Source organism: Mustela lutreola, chromosome 12, assembly GCF_030435805.1.
Source record: "Mustela lutreola isolate mMusLut2 chromosome 12, mMusLut2.pri, whole genome shotgun sequence".
NCBI classification, from domain to species: domain Eukaryota; kingdom Metazoa; phylum Chordata; class Mammalia; order Carnivora; family Mustelidae; genus Mustela; species Mustela lutreola.
This window is the reverse complement of record NC_081301.1, coordinates 18,683,553-18,703,502: the sequence shown is the minus strand read 5'-3', so window position 1 is coordinate 18,703,502 and position 19,950 is coordinate 18,683,553. Positions and strand designations below refer to the sequence as shown.

At 50.3% G+C, this 19,950-nt stretch overlaps 1 protein-coding gene across 10 annotated transcripts in view; it reads right to left on the bottom strand.

Moving 5' to 3' along the window:
* Positions 1-16,658: 16,658 nt before the first annotated feature.
* The window catches only part of TNC (tenascin C), a 92,769-nt gene continuing 89,477 nt past the window's right edge, over positions 16,659-19,950 (bottom strand). For all 10 annotated transcript variants that reach the window (XM_059141975.1, XM_059141977.1, XM_059141976.1 and 7 more), the window contains 2 exons: positions 19,247-19,410; positions 16,659-17,375 (listed from right to left, as the gene is read on the bottom strand). In XM_059141975.1, coding sequence (XP_058997958.1) covers positions 17,265-17,375; positions 19,247-19,410 — 275 coding nt within the window. In that variant the 3' untranslated portion in view covers positions 16,659-17,264. The remainder of the gene's footprint in view (positions 17,376-19,246; positions 19,411-19,950) is intronic.

Below are 19,950 nucleotides of genomic sequence, written 5' to 3'. Positions count from 1 at the left end.
GATTTTATGACACAGCCATGATTTGACGATCTAAAACTTAAGCTTACACAGATGTGCTCCATACAACCTTGACTGTGGCCCATGAACACTGACTTCATTACCTCCACCCTTGCAGAGCCTCAACTCTGACACTTACAATCTCTGTCATCTTCACACTGTGGGACTAGAAGAATCTCCAAAAGTGAGTACTACTATTAACGATAATAATAATATCTTGACTGAGCAACTCTGTGAGACAGAAGCTCACAGATACCAGAAGACTTGTCCAAGATCACACCCTATAATGGCAATAAAAACTTATAATGATAAATGTAAATTTTTCCCCTTTAACCATGGTTTCCTTGCAGCCTCTTACCTCCAACAAGTTAATTATCCCAGAGGACAAGTACTTGACCTCCTCAGTAAGACCACAGGCTTGCAAACTGGACCTTATAGAGAAGGAAAGGATGACCAGCAGGCTGGAGATTCAAGGAAGAGTTGACGTTGAAGCTTAACACTGAAGGCAGTCTGCTGGCAGAATTCCCTCTTTCCCGAGGGAGGTCAGCCTTTGCTTTAAGACCTTCAGATGATTGGATGCAGCCCACCTACATTATGGAGAGCGGTCTGCTTTAATGAAAGTCTAAATGTTAACCTTATCTAAGAAGTACCTTCACAGCAACATCTGGGTGTCTTTGATCAAATATCTTAGTACTGTGGTCAAGCCACACTTACCCAGACAATTAATTATCACACCAGCTAAGGGTTTTATGGAGAGAAGACTGGGAGGGGAAAAGAGAGAGGACTGAAACATTCTACGGGGGCATTTGGCCAAGAAAAGCACTTTAGATAAATGAGAAAAACATCCAGAACACAGGATGGTTCTTGCTTCCACTCTCTGCTTAGGGAGCCACTTAGTAGAGCAACCTCACAGGACCTGGTACCATCAGGGCAGTCACCTCAAAATAACCATGGCAGTGTCATGTCTGTGAGGCCCAGGGAGGCTTAGAGGGTTAGCCCTCTCCAGCTGCCTTTGGTTCCTGTGTGCTGCAGACAGCTGGGTGCCGGGTAGATGGTCTATCATAGTAGGACCAAGGTGGTTCTGTATTGAAGGCTACGGAAATAACCATTTGGGCTGAACCTGAATGGATTCACTGCCAAGCCTCATAAAGCTCTATGGTTCTGAATCAGCCAGGCAGCATCCAGACTTTGCCCAACAGAGAGAGATACACACACACACACAGCAGACCTCAAGTTTCACTGGTTGCAGACTTCAGATGCCAGCTCTAGCAGGTCAGTCTGCAATTAGGTGGATCATGGCTGTTGCTTTTGACACCAGCACTGACCTGGCTTTCTGTCTGTGAGCCCCAGGGTTGCACTCCCATTATGAGGTTGCATAAACCACGCCCGGGCGCCATCTTGGAGAGGAGTTGGGGATGGTAGGCGGAAAACTATGACTTAGGGATTGGATCTTTTTCTCCCAGAGGGACTGGGAAGTTCCCAAAGAGCCTGTTTAAACCATTGGCTGAAATGGAAACTATATAGAATTTAAAGTGCACCTTTTATCCGTTAACTAGCATGAGGAACTAGCTTCATGAGAGATGGCGATAGATTTCAGAACTGATGTGTGATTACAACCTTGTTATATTAGTAAGTGGAAAATTCAGGAAAGCTAGCTCTTCATTTCTCCAAAGCAAAGTTTCATGCTGATCCCCAGGCAATGTCACCGTGATCAATTGATATGCTCTATGAGCCTTTGCGACCACTGGCAACCCCTATTGGCCTTGATCTTGTCTTCTGGCCACCCCCCTTCTAGCGTGGACTTACTCTAAGGTCAGCTTAGAATAACTGAGGGAAAGACATTCTCATCATTCTTTGTACGACCCACTTCTATATTCTGATGACTTTTATCTTGACAAATTTAAAAAATACAGAAAGGTATAAAGAATAATATCACATGTATTAACACTCTCCAAAGAACCAGACAAATGCTAAGGTTTATCATATTTGTTTCTGTTTTTTTTTTTTTTTTTTTAAAACATGAGCAAAACATTACAGATGAAATTACTGTCCCCTTGACCTTTACCCCAGGCCCATTTCCTTCCTACTTTCCCCAGAAGCTACCAGGTTCATGACGTTGATGTGGATTCTTCTAGTCCATTAAAAAAAAAATACTTTTATACACCCAATTGCACACATCCGTGAAAAATACAGAATATTTGGTGTGTGGTCTTAAAATCCAGCCAAAGGATACCCAAATGTATATATAATCTGATAACTACATTTTCCACTCAACCTTCATGAGACTCCACGTTAATGATTTATGTGCTGCATTTTACCTGCTCTCTTACTGATGGACTTTTAACTTTTTTTCTACCTCTTAAATTTGTAACCAACATTTCAACAGGCATCTCTGTTGTACACGTTTCCATGGGCATCCGTGGACGTCTCTCTGGAGCATGTTCTAGAAGGGGTGGTGCTGGCTTCCTTACACATGTATGAGGCAGTTATCACACTAGGGGATCAGTAACTTGTGTATGCATCTGACTTTCCACCCAGACGTTGAATTTCTTGAGGTCAAGGGCTATGTTTTATTCATCTCAGCCCCTGACACCCCGTGTTGAGATAAATGATTCGATGCATGAATGAAAGAAATGTCTCCATCCCTCCCCCTGCTTTCCCAGACCAGCTTCCCCCTTGCCCTAGCTTGATGACAATAAAGGGAACTCCCTGCCACAGCTTACAGTGTGTGCTGCTACCATTGTCTCATTTAATTACCACAACTTTGTGCGAGATGCTGCTTTGCCAGTGATGACATGGAGGCTTGGAGAGGTGAGTTCCTGCCAGCACAGTCATTAGGGGTAAAGGCAAGATTTGAATGAGGTCTTTCCAGGTGAGAACCTGTTGCCTCTCCATTCCTTGTGGCCATCTTGCAAACAATGGGATGGGCTCGTAATGGAAGCAGTCTGCTCTTTTTCCTTCACAAAGATGATATCTGCCTAAAGAAATCTTTGTTCCCTTAGACTCTGGGGAAGCCACTGTCTTTAATTATCCCATAGCTTTGAGTAATTAACCCTGTTTTTCTCTTTCAGGCCTTGAAGGTACCTGTTAGAATCCTAAAGTGTGAGCAGTGGCTTTGGTGTCCTTGAGGGCAGCCCCATAGTTCTCGAGGTGGGAAAGCATGACCAAAAACTGAGGAAATATGCTCAAGGTATATAGCAAGTAGCAAATTAGAAAATTAGCAAATTAGAAATCCAGCTGAGGTCAGTACCAGGTCTTCTGTGACTGGGTCTGGTGCCCTTTGATCTGGCTTTTGGATTATCTGATGAGGCTGGCACTTCTCCACCAGAGAGGAGAGCTGAGTGGTGCTGGGCTTTGTGGCCTCGCTGATTTTAAGGGCAGTGGGCAAGGACTGGGGCCAGGAACAGGAATGTGCAGTCAGTGAGCTCTCCAGCTTGGAGAGCTCCAGATGGAGGCTTCGAATGATGCTGAATCCACTGGACTGAGGTCAGAGGAAACCGCCTTAAGTGCACAGGGACTCCATGAGCCAAGGTTAGCTACTTGCTGTAATAAATGAGTCCATGAGCAGAAGGCTATAGAAATGCATTGCCTGCTCATGTCACGGAACACTGCCACTGGTGGATTTGATCTCTGCTCTGTGGGCTTGTTCTGGGAATCAGGCTCCTTCCACCTTTGCACTATTGCCTCTCCAATACCCAGCCTGCAAAGTCAGGTCCAAGGTGAATTGGGAACCAGTGGGGAGATGAGGCCAGTCAGGGACAGATCTCAGGTTAGAGCAGGCATTCCCGACTCCGAGGCCAGGGGCTGGTATTTCGACCACACTGTCCTGCTTCTCAACCCTGCTGATCCTGTTTGCTCCTCTCTGGAACTCGAGTCATACATTCTGCTCCCCCCAGCCTCGGTGTCATGATTTTGAGGACTAGAATATGTTTTATAAATGGGAGTGTGGACTGCAGAGATAAGCATGGCTCTATGTTCTTTTCTAAATGACACAACAAAGTAAGCATCCTGTCCACCCCAACCTGGAGTCCTTTCCCTTTGGGCCTTGAAAGCAGATGACATGTCTGAGAAACACTGTGCACGAATGGAAGGACATTTTCCACGTGACCACAGAGGACACGGTCACTGTCGCTGTGAGTCTCAGGCACCGGCAGCGTCTCTCCCCGGGCGAGGCCAGTGAATCCAGGCTACGCCTGCGTTCTGATACCTCTTTCACTTCTTCCCTCCTGCCGTCCTCAAGCTTCCATCTGCAGGGTCACTTGCTGACCTTGAGCCTGGACTACATGCAGCCCCATTGGATCTCGGGTGGGTAGTTGGTGGGCTGGGGCCCACAGTTTGCAATCCAAGAACTCTGGATTCGAGTCTTGGTTTGAGGGCCTAATGAGCTCACCTTCCCCATCTATAAAATGGGGAGAATGACTTCTACGGTTGTTTTAAGAACAAAATGAGCTCATTATGAAAACTGCTTAGCAGGCTGAAAAGAGGCAGCGCTCAGGAAAGCTGCGGTTATTTTCATGCCAAATCCAGTGTGCTAGTTCTGGGCCCTGGCAGAAGGGTTGAGTCAGACCTTCACCTTGTGGCTTCCCTGGTGGCCCCATTTCGGTGAGTGGCCCTTTGGGTCACTGTCCCTGCCCATCCCGATCCTTTCCCTGCGCCGGCTTAGTGGAGGCCTCAAACCTCCATCTAGCCCTGGTGAGGCCCGACCCCGCCCGCCACCACCGCCACCCGCAGGCCCACTGGCCGGCTTCCCAGGCCCCTTGACCGCCCAGGCAAGGGAGTCTGAAATCTCAAGCTTTTCCGTGGCCTGCTCGCCCTCTGGCTCATCTTAACCTCCTTGGCATGATCTCATACAGCCCTCCTGACTCTCACTGCAACTATGACGAGCATCCCGCTCAGCCCATCAGGCCTACAGCAGAGACTGAGGCAGGAGCCCGGGAGACGACCCCCCGATGCAGGAGTGAGCGCGAGGGCAGGGCGAGCCAGGGAGGAAGGATGGCCAACGTGGGCTTTGCTGTTCGGTTCCTGCACGGGCGACTACAGCTTCGTCCCCTCGGGACCCCTCCGTGGGAAGGCCGTGGGAAGGCCTGCGGAATGTGCCTCCTTCTGTGAAAGGAGAGGGACCTGGGGCATTCGTCCAGTCATTCATGCCCGTCCTTCCGCGGTGGAGGGTCCCCACGCCTGGCCCACCTCCCACTTGGAAAGTGTCTTTGGGTGAGATGGGAGTGGCTTCCCAGGCTCTGAAGAGAGGCCCGAGGCAGAGAAGGGGAGAGGCGGAGAGGCGAGCTTGCAGGACAGCCCATGACCCTGCAGTTGTGCTGATGTCAGGGACCAGGGAAGACCCTGGAATGTCTGCAGAGGCCATGTCCCTCAGCAAGCTGTTATATTAGTAAGTGGAAAATTCAGGAAAGCTAGCTCTTCATTTCTCCAAAGCAAAGTTTCATGCTGATCCCCAGGCAATGTCACCGTGATCAATTGATATGCTCTATGAGCCTTTGCGACCACTGGCAACCCCTATTGGCCTTGATCTTGTCTTCTGGCCACCCCCCTTCTAGCGTGGACTTACTCTAAGGTCAGCTTAGAATAACTGAGGGAAAGACATTCTCATCATTCTTTGTACGACCCACTTCTATATTCTGATGACTTTTATCTTGACAAATTTAAAAAATTGAATTGACAGCCCTGTGCCATACCAAAGGGTGAGGTGCCACTGTCACCTTCCTATCTGAAGGAGCCTCCCTGTGTCACTCCTTCCCGTGATCCCGTGACATGTTCCTTTCTGTGAACCTTCTCTGGTAGCCTGGCCAGGCTAGCTTAAAGCCTCCCAGCTCGTGCCTACATCCTGGCGTTGGGATCTGTTCGGACAGACCCATCCTGGATCTGGGCTGGGTTCATTACAGAGAAAGAAGGTCAAATGTCGACACCTGTCCAGGAAGCTGGCACCAAAGGCGAGCTAAAGCTTGGGTTGCCTGTCAGGTGTCGGGGTAGAAGGTGTCAGAGTCAGACACAGCAGAGAAGGCAGACAACAAGGGGAGTGAACCAGGCAGCAGGACGTGGGTGCTCAGGAGGGCACAGCAGGTCCCCAGTGATCTCTGCAAATAGCATTGGGCTGGCGGCATGCTCTCCTGGGAGCAGACAAGGCTCCCCTCCTGGTCCTGCTTGGCCATTTCAAGGGAACTGTCGTGTATGTGAGTTCCACTCCCATGGTGGCCACACCGATGTTTGGGAGAAGTGGTGACCTCCATGCACACCGCCACGAAGTTGCATTTCCACCGGCTGTCGCTCATGCCAAAACCCTGAGGGCGATGGGAATCTGGGGACTGGGAAGGAGGCTCTTTGGGGTTTTGGTGCACAGGCAGCGCAGCCTGCTGTGGCCCCTGGGATTCTGGAGACTCTGGAATGCAGACCAGCTGGGCAGTACCTTCTGCAGACCATGGTTTCCGAGCCACAGGTGGGAGCAGCCACTTCTCTTTGAGAGGAGCTCAGCAGGACCAGCTCGCCTGCACAGCATGAGTCACCCTCCAGCCTGTGGGCAGGAGCCGGGGCTGCAGGTTTTCCCTCCTCCCCATCCCCGTCTCCGTTCTCCGCACTTCGGGAGAGGCACTGGGTCAGAGGGAGCTGGTGGAGTGCTGTGTCTGCCTTGCAGGCAGAGAAACCATTAGGGTGTGTGCCCTTTTACCTTAACGTGTCTTTTCTCCTTCCAACCCAGTTACAGCAATAAATAACCTCTTGGCTTACATTGTTGCCGCCATCAGGTTCTGCTGTTCCTGACAGTGGAATGTGGAAGGTGGATGGAACATGGAATTTTTCCTGATCACGGCGGTTGGTGCTTGTGCTGCGTGGGCTGACTTCCTCTCCAGAGCCTGTAGTGTACTCAGGATACTCAGTCATCTTCCTGGTCCTGGATCACGAGGTTCTCAATGAGACGTTCCGTTTTTATTCTGATCACCTTAAATAGAGCACAACAATGTGGTTTTGACATTCTCTAACCTTCCCTTGCCTCAGTTTTCTCGTCTGTGTAACGGGTACAGAGATATCCCTTACCTCGCAGGATTTCAGGTACTGTTTTCAGACTAGGAAAGTCCAAACTGGGAATCTGTGAGCCTTTTTATCGTTGATGTTCTTCTTGCTTACCTTCTTTTTCTTTCCCCCAGAAAGACCTGTGGATTAAACAGAAGGCAAAGTCAGACCGTTCGGATGAAAAAGAGAACAGAAACCAGTGGAAGAAACTGGAAGGAATAGACTTGCCGCAGACCTGAGCCATGATGACTGGAGTAAGGAGGCAATGAGGTTGCCCCTACTATCCTTGTAGCTAAGGCAGTGAGGGGACACATTGGGTGACGTGCAATTCGCTTCCCGACGGCAGCATCAAATACACACTCACGTGCAGAAATAAATTCTTGGGAGCAGAAAGAGGGAAGGGAATGCAGTAAGAATTTATTATGTGGGTCCTTTAAGGATAAATGGCTTTGAGTACTGTTTGCCGTGTCTGTATGTCTGGCTTTACTAATGAGAAGCTGATAAAGGCGTGACTCTTTGGTGAATCCTCCAGAAGATCTGGGGACTTTGCCTTTAGCAGCCGAATGTCTAAGAGGAAATCACAGTGTAAATGAAAGACAAATCCACGTGGATTCCCTTCTCTCCTTCTGCCCCAAACCCTGCCCAGCCACGTGACCCAAGGCACATGACCTCACCTGCCTCTGCTTCCTCCTCAGTTAACCGAGCTCATTCATATCAGTTCCAAGTATGGATCAGTCAGACAATGTTTTTGTCACACAGATCTCCTTTGTGTGAAGGATGGTCCTAGGAAGTAGAAGGGGTGTGCTGGTTTGCTGAGCACCTACCAGTCACTTTCTGGGACACTTAATTTATTTTATTTTATTTACCTTTAATGATTTTTTAAAATATAAATTCCATCAGCCAACACAGAGTACATCATTAGTTTCTGATGTAGTGTTTAAGGATTCATCAGTTGCATGTAACAGCCAGGGCTCATCACATCATGTGCCCTCCGTAACGCCCTTCACCTGCTTACCCCACCCCCCAACCCACTTCCACTTCTGCAGGTTTCCTCTTCAGTTAGTTTTCTGGGACACTTTATTTCTTTATTTATTTTAAAAGATTTTATTTATTCATCTGAGAGAGAGAGAGACAGAGATAGCGAGAGAATGTAAGTGGGGAGGAGAGGGGGCAGCAGGCTCCCCGCTAAGCAGGGACCCCGACATGGAGCTGGATCCCAGGACCCTGAGATCATGACCTGAACCAAAGGCAGACGCTTCACCAACTGAGCCACCCAGGCGCCCCTTCTGGGACACTTTATACGCATCATGTCATTTATTGAAATCATACAAATCATTTCTGATTTATGGATGAATACATTTTAAGCTCCAAGAAGTTGTACAACTCTGCCGAGATCACATCGCTAGTTCCTAGCAGAGCCAAAGCGTGAAACCATCCATGGATGGATTGATTCATTCACTGATTTTGGCATAGAGCTATCTTCCTCACCAGGGGCTGTGGATCCAGAGTTTGCTAAGAAGAGATTCCCGCCTCCAGTACACCCAGAGTCTCATCAGGTGGGCACTCTCTTGGGTCCGTGTCTAGGCGTTCTCGTTAGAACCAACCTCCAGCCTTACCATCCAACGCATGCATTGTAGGATGCCTATGAAGTCATTCATGCTCCCCTTGAATGCTCTCGGCATTTACATTAGTGGGAAGAAAGGGTTAAGGTGTGAATGAGATTGGGGGCCAAATGATAACATGACATCCCTGTTTACACTTAAGATCTCCTTTCCAGAGACTGCTGCTATGTGCAAACCTACCGGGATTCCTGAGTGACGTTAGGACGCGGACCCTGATCCTGAGTATTTTCTCACAGCCAATACCCCTGCCCAAGAGGCAGTGAAAGTCTTAGGCGGTGGGCCACGGTTGGGGCTGCAAGTTTCTTTTTCTGTAAGGAGCTGGCTTCTAAGAAACTCATTAAACCTAGAATTTTTAGGAGATTTAGGGTTTTGCCACCTTGCAGGGGTGGCTCCTTCCTGGCGCGTTCCCTGGAGGAAGGGCTTTGAGGGAGCAGTGAACACTGGGCTTATCTCCCGTCTCCTGAAGGGGCTGTCTTCTTTCAATAAATCGGTGTTTCGTTAAGAGTTTCTCTTAACTCTGTCATGATGGGCTTTCCTTGGCTGCATTTGAGATTCAGGCTGGAGGCTGAAAACCCAGAGCAGAAGCGTTTCAACAGGTTGGATGACCCAACTAGCTGAGCCGGAGGGGAGAATGGGTCCATTCTGGGGCTGGAAGGGACATGACAAGGCCGTTTTGTTGAATACGTGAACCTCAAGCCCTAGGACCCCTCCAGGGCTGGGAGCTCTCTGCTTCTCCGATGGATCGTCTGTCCCCTGGAGGGCTGTGGTCGCGACAAGCTCTTTCCTCACTTGGGTGCCATTTGTCCCCATGTAGATTTCACCGGGGCACCCTAGTTCTTCCTTTGGTCACCCACCAGGACGAGTCTGCCTTCTTTCGTCCAGGACGTGCCTGCAGAGATTCTGAGACCGAAGTGATGTCCCTGCTTGTCATCTCAACCTAGTTCTCTAGAAAGAGGGTGTTTCCAATCCCTTCACTCCCCGATTGTCTACTCGAGCGCCATTCTGAGGATGACAACTAGATGAAAATGACATCTCTTAAGTGAGGACAACTCTCTTTCATGCTGGGCCTGGTTAGGCCCTGAGATCCCTTCCTGAGAACTCACCGGCAGTTACTGTGAATTCATACCATAATACAGAGACCTCAATGGTGCCGCTCCCGTGCTCCACACTGTGGGTGTGATGGCGACACAGCCCCCCAGGCCAGGCTCCCCAGCAGCGTGGAGTCAGAACTAGGCTTATGCTGCACTCAGAAGAGAGTTCTCTGCTGCCTTAGGACTGGGCTTTTGGGTGGAGGTGGATGCTTTTTCAAACCCAACTCTGATGCTCCCCTGAAGGGGGTCCAGGAGGAGGGCCGTCCTCGGCCTTCGCTGAGTGAGGTCTGCTGTGTAGACCAAACCCCTCTCACCCACCTGGGGCCTGCTCCACCATCTCCTGGGCTCATGGCTTAGAAGGATGTGGTTGTCAGGAAATAGATATACTTCTTTTTGGAGAAGCTCTTGAACCCACAACTAGGCAAATTTAGTTTATGAGGCTTCTACCATCCCTGGAAAATTCTCTCTGTGTCTCGGCCTCTGTCTCTGTTTCTGTCTCTTTCTTTGTCTTTGTTTCTCCCTCCCTTTCTCTCTCCCTATTGTTTCAGTAAATTTTTAAAGCTAATTCTTGTAAATAAAAGGATTGACAGGTCACTAATCTTACTCATTCCCATCCACACTTGCAAAATGATGGTTCTCAGTGTGTGTGTTGGGGGAGCAGGGGAGGGCAGAAATTGGAAGGTCCAAAATTGGGAGGCTACCCTTGGATAGTACGTGTGGACCTCGTGTGTGGAAAGTCCCTGGACAAGCAACTTTGGCTGGATACGCACCATGCTTGCCTTTCAAATCCCTGATATTTATGGTGCTTTCCATTCAACTATCCTGCTGGATTTCTCCCTCCTTGGCTGTGAGACAGTCCCAGCCCCTAGCCCATCCCTCCCTAGGAGTGGCTGCTGTCTGGGACTTTCTATAGAGCAATTCTTCTGCTGTTTCTTTAAATCACGAGTCAGGTTCTGACCCACTGTGGTAACAGCTTGGGCAAGCAGAAACTGGATTGGAATCCATTCTGGTCGCATGAAGACTCTGAGAGAGAAATCACTTCTCTGAGTTTGTTTCTGCTGAAAATGATGATTTGGGGACAGAGTGGATACTCTATGAATTAAATGGAAAAAAAGGTGAGGCGGATAGGGCCTGCTTCCTAGGTCTGGCCCAGTATTTGGTCAACAGGTAAGGACCGGGAGACCACAGAACCGGCTCCGTGCCAGGTGCTGGTGGGACAGCAGGAGGCAAACACGCATGAAGTCCCTGCTATCCTGGAGCTTAATTTCTAGAAATCATACATGTAAGTAGGTAAAGCAGCAGTGAGTCAGGTTAGAAATAGGAGCCCTGGAGAAAGAGAAGAGTGTGGGGGCTGGGGGCGGGGCTGGTGTGCGTGTGCACAGGTTTGCACGTGGGTCGTGCACATGTGTGTTTAGGTGGAGCAGTGAGGGAGAGTCTCATGGAGCAGATGACGTTGGGAGGTTGCCTGAAGGAGGTGAGAAAATGGTTCTGAGTGTGTGTGTGTGTGCGTGTGTGTGTGTGCGCGCACATGCACATGCATGTGTGGTGTGAGGGCAAGAGCCTTCCAGGGGAAGGCATTGCTGTGGGAGAGTGCTGGCTTTAAAGAACAGCAGACAAGCCCATGTCCCCGGATCATCATACACGGCGGCTGGCGTTCCAAGCAGTATCGACAGATCTCTCTGGGCTTCCAAGGCCACTGTCATGTCTCGGGCTTTGCTCTGACCCAGAAGGCAAGCTTGTAGGGTTTGGAGCAGCGGAATGAGATGATGTGACTCAGCATTTTGAAAGGATCGCTCTACACCTCGTTGGGAGTATAGACTGACTCAAGGAGCCAAGCGTTGAGGACGCAGGGCCCTTGGCTGTGTTTCTGATATGCAAGCTACTCTGGGCAATCCAGAGGGTCACCGTCTAAGCCAGGGTTTTGAGGAGAGAAAGTCAAACAGTAGCAATGATAATAAGAAGTAGGTCCCATTTCCCAAAGGGCTTTGCTCTGTGCTGGAGCATTATGTACGATGTAGCAAAGGAGAAGTCGTAAGGCTGAAGGGCCAGGGGAAAGCCAGGGGAGCCAGCATAGGATGGAAGAAATTGTGGGGGCTTGCCCCTCCCTCCCAACGGTAAGGGTTTCGTAACGGAAAGTAAGTTAGTGAGGAGACAGCACTAGAGCGGAGCTGTTGAACATGCTGGACATGTGGGCCAGAAGCCTGCCCTCCCTGACCCCCACATTCCTCTCCCCACACAGCCTGATGTAAAAGGTGGTAAGCAAGGTTTGTGGTTGTTGACATAAGGTTTTGTGTAGCCGAGGGAGAGACAAAAACAGAAGAGACAGCCTGCCAAGCCCTGCTGCCCCTGGGCGGGATTTGAACCTCTTATGGAGCAGGTGATTGGAGTGAAGGTGGAGGTGTTTCCTTGGAGGTGTCTGTGGGAGCCAAGGTCTCCAGCCACCTGAACACATCAGCTAGGAGTGCCTCATGGGGTGCTCTCCGAAAGCCAGGGGAGACTGCCATCTGCTGGCTGACTTGAGTAATTACCCTGATGCTCAGCTTTGAGCAAGGGTCTATCCACGTCAGAGAGGGAAGTGTGTGGTTGGCATTTTCTCCAGGTCAGGCAGCTGTCTATTTTTTCTCTTTCAAAGCATCACAGCTTCTCATCAGTGTATATCGTCTTCATTCTAATGTTTCGGGATACTCAGAAAAATTAAGCTGCTCGACCAAGATCTTTGGGTAATTGGAAAACGGAATTCAAGCTCAGCTCTAACTGCAAAGATGACTTTCAACAATTACAATCACACTGGCTTTGCAAACTGTCAAGTGTTATGAGGGAACCAGCTTATGATGGGGGTTCCTTGTGTGCCGAACGGAAGAACGGAGAAAGGAATAAGTACGCCGACCGATGCTTCTCCAGGCACTTGGCCTAAGGAGTCAGAAGATCCAAGATTTCAGTCCTGGCTCTGGCACTTCAAGGTCAAGTGAACGTCAGAGAAGCCATTTCACTGCTCTGAAACAGTTCCTTTATCTGCCGCTGCACATGTACTGGGCTAATGGGAGCTGCTCGTATAGACTCGTGTGTGTGTGTGTGTGTGTGTGTGTGTGTGTGTGTGTGTTTCTGCAACACACGGAAATCTGTTCTCCAGTCTCGGCGAGGTTGGAGTGATTCTCAAGAGGAGAGCCTTTTCCAGCTTCCTTCCTGAGCTTTAAATTCACTTGTGGGCCTGGCTGTGGAGGGAGGACGAGGGGAGGGAGCCCCCTGCTGGCCACAAGGATTCCACACCCACTGGAATCCAGGTGGTGGTGGTGGGGTAACCTATGAGGATGTCCAGGACCCCACTGAGGCCGGAGGACAGGGTGGCAGGAGCAAATGCCTTTCTAGCATGAGAGTGAGAGCAACGCTGACGTTGTCACTCCTGCCTTAAACACCATCAGCAACTCTCAGCTGTGCTCACAGGACATAAATCCTTCCGGGCAGGCCCCCCACCCCTCCACACTTTGTGTTCCGCCACAGCCTCACCTTATGGCAATAATGCCATTCTAACAGTAACCTCCAAGGAGCTTCCCTGATTGGCACCCCCCTCCCCCAAATCCAAAGTCCAAGGAGCCAGGCCTGGTACTATGGGACCCGGCAGCCAGCCTTGGTTTTGGGGGCTCAGGGGGCCTTGACTCCAGCTCCACACACCCCTAAGGAGACACTGGAGATGATTCTAGAAGATGCCCCTGCAGGAACTGAGAGAGGTTCTGGAACTGGGGTGTGGACGAGGAGCAGCTCTATGGGACCCCATGTCCTGTGGGTTTTTCCTTCTAAACATCTCTCAGAACAGTATGCCCCATCTCCAGGACAACATGCCTACTCAAACTCCACCACCTTTCCCATGGGCCCCTGTGGCACTTCCCGTCCCAAAGATGGCCTGGAGAAAAGATAGGGTCCTAACTCTCCCCTGCTTAGAATTCCTTAGCAGTTTCCCATTGCACTTAAGAAAAAAAGATTGAAATCCTTATCCTGGAGGGAAAGAACCGTCAAGACAGGATTCCTGGCTGGCTTTCTGCACAGTCTGGCCATCTCAGGGCCTCTAGAGATATCCTGCCCTCTACTTCCCCTGCCTTCCTCCCTGATTGACTCTTACTTATCGTTTAGGTCACGATTCAGATGTCCTTTCTCAGGGAACCCTTCCCGGTCAGGGTCAGGTCCTCGTTAGATATTCCTGTAGTGTCTCGACTTTGCTTCCCAAGCATACCCTTGGTTTGCTTATCTGGTGCGTGGCTGTTGCCAGCCTCCCCCGGCATGGAAGCTCCTGAGAGACCAGGGCCCATGGTTATGTTGTTCACCCAGTGCTGGACTGATGGGGGTGTTATTCTGTACTGACTTTGAAATAGAAAGAGGAAAAGAGAATCCTTGGGGAGAAGAGAGCCGATCATCACAGCCCATGGGACACCCCCCTCACCTGTCCCGTACTTGGAGTTGGCAGGGAACGGTGGGAAGAAGCATGGCCTGGGAGGGGCAGGCCGAGAAAGGGAGAAGGTAGGATGGGTTGTCCCAATGGATGGGGATATGTGGGCAGACACTGTGGTGGTTGTGGGGAAACCAGCCTCCTAGGCTCTTTGATTTGCATTCCTTGTTCAAGGCTAGAAGTCCCTCCACAGGTATCCAGTGGACAGAGTTCAAGTTACATGCCCCAGCTCCCGCGGGGAGTGGGAGAGAGTATTTTCCCCTGTGGCTTCCATGGTGGGAGGCGGGAGTGGAAAGAATGGTGTAGGGACAGCAGCCAGCGACAACAGTGGCGCCCAGTGTCCCGGAGAAGGGGCCTGTCTGTCAGGGTCCCCAGGAGAGGCAGGAGAAGAGGGACTGTCTCCAGTGGTGCAGACAAAGAGGAGAGCCGCAAGGGGTCACACCATCCCAGGGCTGGCAGTGGCTGAGGTGTGGGACCATCCTCAGGCCTGAAGGGACTTGAGAGGGGACAGTTTCCTGCCAGCTGGAGAGAGAGCTGAGAGGGGACGGCCCATGGACTGGAGCTGTGCCTCTGCTAGGAGAGAAACTGTCAGCCCCCTGTGATGCTACAGAGGTGGCGCTGGAATTAAGGACCCTGAACACCCTCCCCTCACCCGGCAGTGTCCCAGCACTTCTCATTCTGATAGCCAACCAGAAACTTGAGGGCACAGAGGTCCCTTGACATAATCCATGCAGGGTGGCCTTAAAGGGTACAAGCAGGGGGAAGGGAGAGAAGCATTTGGAGGAAGGGCAAAAGGAAGGCCAGACTCCTTGGAAATTCATTCCCAGCTGAGAGTGTTCCCGGAAGGTGGAGTCTCAGGACCCCTTCCAGGAGGGAGGCGTTGCCTAAAGGAACCCAGAGTCGGGGACTGAGGACATGTTTGAGGAGCGGCAAGCTCATGCTTTAACCAGGACGTGGGCAGCTCTGCGCGTCTTGGCTCGGGCCCTTCTGCCTGCCCATCCCCCCTCTGGGGGCTTCTGCAACCAGGTTAAGGACCCAGCGCCCAGGTTAAGGACTCCTGTTTGATGGGGAATTGGATTCTGGTGTGGCTTCTGGGAAGTACCTCACCCGCTTCCTTACATCTGTATTTGCTGGGAGGGGTTGGCAGTGGCTCTCAGAGCCTCCCTAGGGAGCTGCCAGCAGAGAGTTAAGTCTCCCAATTGAGGCTTGGTTGTTCAGGTTTACACAGCAAGGCGAGTGTTGCTATAGCGGAATGGCAGGCAACGAGTCTTATGATCGGGAGCAGCCCATTGTGTATATAACGTGACAGCATTTATTAAAACAAGATAAACCCAGCCGTGAAGGATCTGGCCCGAGCCATAAATTTTTCTGGTCCTAAGTCTGAGCCACCACATTCCATTTGAATGAGGCCTATCAAGCCCAAACATTTTCATTAAATAAGTCCCTTTGCTGAAAATCCCCAAGAGAATGAACTGGGAATTTCTCCCCACCCCGCAACCCACTCCGTTTTCAAAGATGAATGTGTAAGGTGGGGTTCCGACCCCATATTTGATATTGCCCGAGTACAAGCAGATCCGCTGTGCTGGGCAGTGAGTTTCCTCCACTCCTAGACGCATTCAGGCCGGGGCTGGGGGACACAGGGTGGGGGTGGTGCTGAGTAGGGAGGGGGGAGATCTTCGAACAGACATTCTTTCTCTTTCCAAGATCTTGGGGTTGTAGGAATGATCTGCTGAGCTTCTTTGTACTCCACCATTCCACAACTCAGGGCACATATTTCCTCGGGAAAGGTAAGATTTTCATCGGGGTCCCGGGGGAGAGCAAGAACACGGGGGCCAGAGCCCTGAGCTGAAATCCAGTCCTATGACTATTTGGGTGGGTAGCCTGTGGGCGAGTCATTGCCCTTCCATGACCCCCAGCCCGTCATATATAAAGTGATCATAAAGACAAATGACTCTTACTGGCACCTCCTCCACACCAGGCACCACATTCAGGGGCTCATCTGGCTGGTGTTTATTTTTTCCACAGAAATGCTACATAGTTAAGAAGTGTGAGTATTGATTGGGAAACTGAGGCACAGAGAGATTAGGGAACTAAGGAATGGTGGAGCCAAGATTTGAACTCAGCTAGTTTGCCGCTGGGCATGTTGATCCTTGCTGGGTTAACAGCTATCTCCTCATCTACATCATGGAATTTCTAGAAGATGGGTATAAAAGCATCTTTGAAACCACACACTCTTAGTCTTGAAAATATTGAGCAAGAAGCTGAGTCTCAAGTGGTAACCTTTCTTCAACCTCGTTCAACTCTGTTCAAAAAAGTGCTTTCTTCTCTCCCAGTCTGTAGGCCCCCTCTCTTCTTCCCTTCTTCCTAACTGTTCCTTTCTGTTCCTTTCCTGCATTCCTTCCTCTGTTCAAGTACGTTGGCTTTGGTGGAATTCAGGCTGAACAACGAAGGCAACAACAGCCGAATTTAAAAGTACTTGTGCTTTTATTAAAAAAAAAAAAAAATACAATCAGGTACTGTCCAGATGTGTTTTGGAAAGGAAGATCTCTTTAAAAATTCTTAGTTTTCATCATTATTATTATATTAATAATATTAATCATATCCTTAAATTCCAAACAGTATTGCTTTTCTGGTTTTTGTTGCATGAAATGTAAAAAAAAAAAAAAAAAGGTGGGGAGGGGGGAACGGCCTCCCATGACACACACCGAATCACTGCGAACAGCAATAATGATACTTATACAGCTTTGTGTAAAATACAGCTGGTTCTAACACAAACTACCACGGTACAGCCGACCCCTCTCCCATTCCCAGAGCCACCCAAGACAACCACCTTGATGCTGTCAATGGAAGATGTTTGCTGATTCAAACAATGAAACAGACACCTGTGGAGACTGTTGTCTTTGGTGCGAAGGAAGTCCTCGCAGAGAAGGGGAGGCCAGTGCTCTTGTCATCGGCCCCCATGATCCACGGTCACCTTTATCTCCTGCCAAATACCCGGGTGTGGCTTGATGGTTGGACAGGTTGTATTGAGACTTTGGTAAAATTTGCTTCTTCCTCTGGGCCCTGCTCCTCTCCCACCCAGTTAGTTTTTCCTGGAATTTACGCCCGCTTGCGCCTGCCTTCGAGATTTCGGAAGTTGCTGGGTCTCAGCTTCATCTCAGCAAACTGGATGGAATATTCGTGGCCCTTCCAATGGAACCAGTTGATGCCCTGTGAAAAAGAGAAGGCCTCCAGATGGGTTTCCACTAGACAAGGTGTTCACCGACCGCTGCTGCTTGGTCGATGGGAACAAAGGGAGTTCTGTCTGAACCTGACCATTTGGTATCTCACAGCTGTCTACTGCCTATCTGTGTATTGATCCATCTACTGAGAACTTGCAAAAGGAGCTGGCTGAATCTGACTCAGTTTTTCAAATGTCTGTCAGAAGCTACCTGCATTTGCATTGAGCTTTGAGCTCCCATAGTGAAACAAAATGGTAGCTGGTGAAACAAAATGGTGGCTTGTGAAATAAAATGGTGGTTCGTGAAACAAAATGGTGGCTGGTGAAACCTCCCATCAGTAGGAGTAGGTGCTGAAGGAATTCAGGTCATGCTTGGAGGTTACAGAATTGACTAGCTATATGCAGGGAAGTCTCTAGTTCCCAGGATTCCTGTGGACTGTTTTAATAGAGGTTTGTCTGGAATGGCAGGAAGAACACAGGCAGAGCACAAATTTTACAACCTGACATATAGGGTTAAACCTTAAGGCTCTTACTTGAGACATAAATGGTCTTGAACCAGTCATCAGAACTTTCTGGGCTTTAGTTTCACCATCTTCCCCCCCACCCCCCAACCCCTTTTGGGTCTGAAGTGACAACCTTGGAAGAATGCTATGAGGGTTAAATGAGTTTGTGAGGGAGCGATCATAGCGCTGGGCACATTGTAGGTACGAAGTAAATATGACTTCTCTCATCTCCAACAGGGAAAATCATCCTTAGAAATTTGGCTAGAGATTTTTTTTTTTCCTCAAGAAAAGATTATATTTGTGTCTGGGCCTCCTAATTCCATGTTAACTCTCCCACAGAGTCTAAAGATAGCAGAATCTGCCTGTCGAAACCCACAATGCCCCTTGCCCCACAGTGTGGTTGGGGGATTGGGGACGGTCCAACCCTCTGCCTCTAGGCAGCCACCACCTCATTCTCTGACCTCTCTTCTCTTTAGCGGCATGGGGCTTTGAGGAGACCTGGAGAAGTTAATGGCTGGTAAAATGAGGCAAGAAAATAGAGATACTTCATGGGATTCTGTTTGGCATTCACTGACTGCAGACGGTCTCTGAATCCGACTGGCAGGTCGGGTGTGAGAATGGCTGGCTCGCCCCATGGGCAAATGTGTCTGTAACCACTCAGTTCTGGTGAACTACTTGGCCTGCCTTCCTCTGCCCTCCATCGTCCCTCGGACAGAGGTGCCGAGTGGGACGCAAGCCCTCCTTGTTCTATGCTGGGGACTGAGGCCAGAGAAGGAAAGTGAGGTCACCGAGCCCACACGGCTGCCAGAGCAGAGCCAGAGCTGGGACGGGGCGCCCCTAACTCCTTCGTGGCCTTTCACGTCAGCCCACACTGGAGGTGGGGGAGGATGGAAAAAGAAGTTTCCTTTCGGGCATGCGTTTTTGTTTTTGTTTTTGTTTCCAGAAGGACGTTGTGTCACTGTGGAGGCAGGGAATGAGAAAAGAAAGGTAGGACAATAATTCTAGAGTGAAAGTATCCTGGGGCAACATCGTAAGGTGGAAAGAATACCCCACTTATGCCCCCGCATCACCTAGACACCTCCCCTTTAGTCTGCTTTCCTTCTGGAGTTCAGACTCTGGCTCTGTCTGCTGAGAGCTCTCTGTTTTGGAATCCACTGACCAGTGGTCTCCCCGGGATCTTCACGGGTTAACAGGTGCTGTCTCGAGGATTTCATCCAACCTCCTGTGTCCCCGAGGTTCCTCCTTGCGGGAACAGAGGTGACACCATGTCCCAGAGGTTGCTGCCCCCTAGTCTCGGCTGGGACCGAGGGGCTGGGGTGCCCCCCGTCACCTGTCCCCGACCCTCACAGTTGGCTCACCTGACTGTGGTTGTTGTCCCCGTACCTCCCCATCAGGTTGACACGGTGACAGTTCTTATACCAGAAAGCCCCCTTGTAGGACAGGGCGCAGTTGGTGATGGCTGAGTCCGTGTCCTTGTCGAAGGTGGAGAAGGATCTGCCGTTGTGGTAAGCCATGGAGTCACCTGTGGAGAGGAGATATGGGTCTGAGGAGTCCCAGAACAGGTTTTCCTCAGGGGCTTGGAAGGGCAGAACCGGGGTGGCAGCTGAAAGATCCTGGGGTCACTGCCCTTGAACCTCAGGCCGAGAATTAGTGTCGAGCACAGGACTGGAGGGGAACCCCCGAGGGTTCATGGTGGTTGGAAGCTGCATAATGTGCCAGAAAGAGGCCTGTGATGGCTTTGGAGGGTCCGGCTCTCACTCCACAGTGTGACCTGGCCCACGTCAGGCCTCCAGCTGAGCCTCAGTGTTCTCTTCTCGAAAACGGAACCAGCGCATTGATTCCGCCCACCTCAGCGTGAGGTGGGACAGTCAGTGGATATGAAGGTAGAGGGGTACGTGTAGCAGCTGTGATTTTCGCTACTTTGATCATTTTGTTTTGCATTCCTTTACATAATGGAGCTCAGAGAGGGAAAGACAGGACTGGTCTTTTGAAGCAAGGTTCAAAGGGCCTCAGATGCCTGGTTAAGGAGGAAGCGACCAGGAGCAGGTAGGTATGGAGGAAA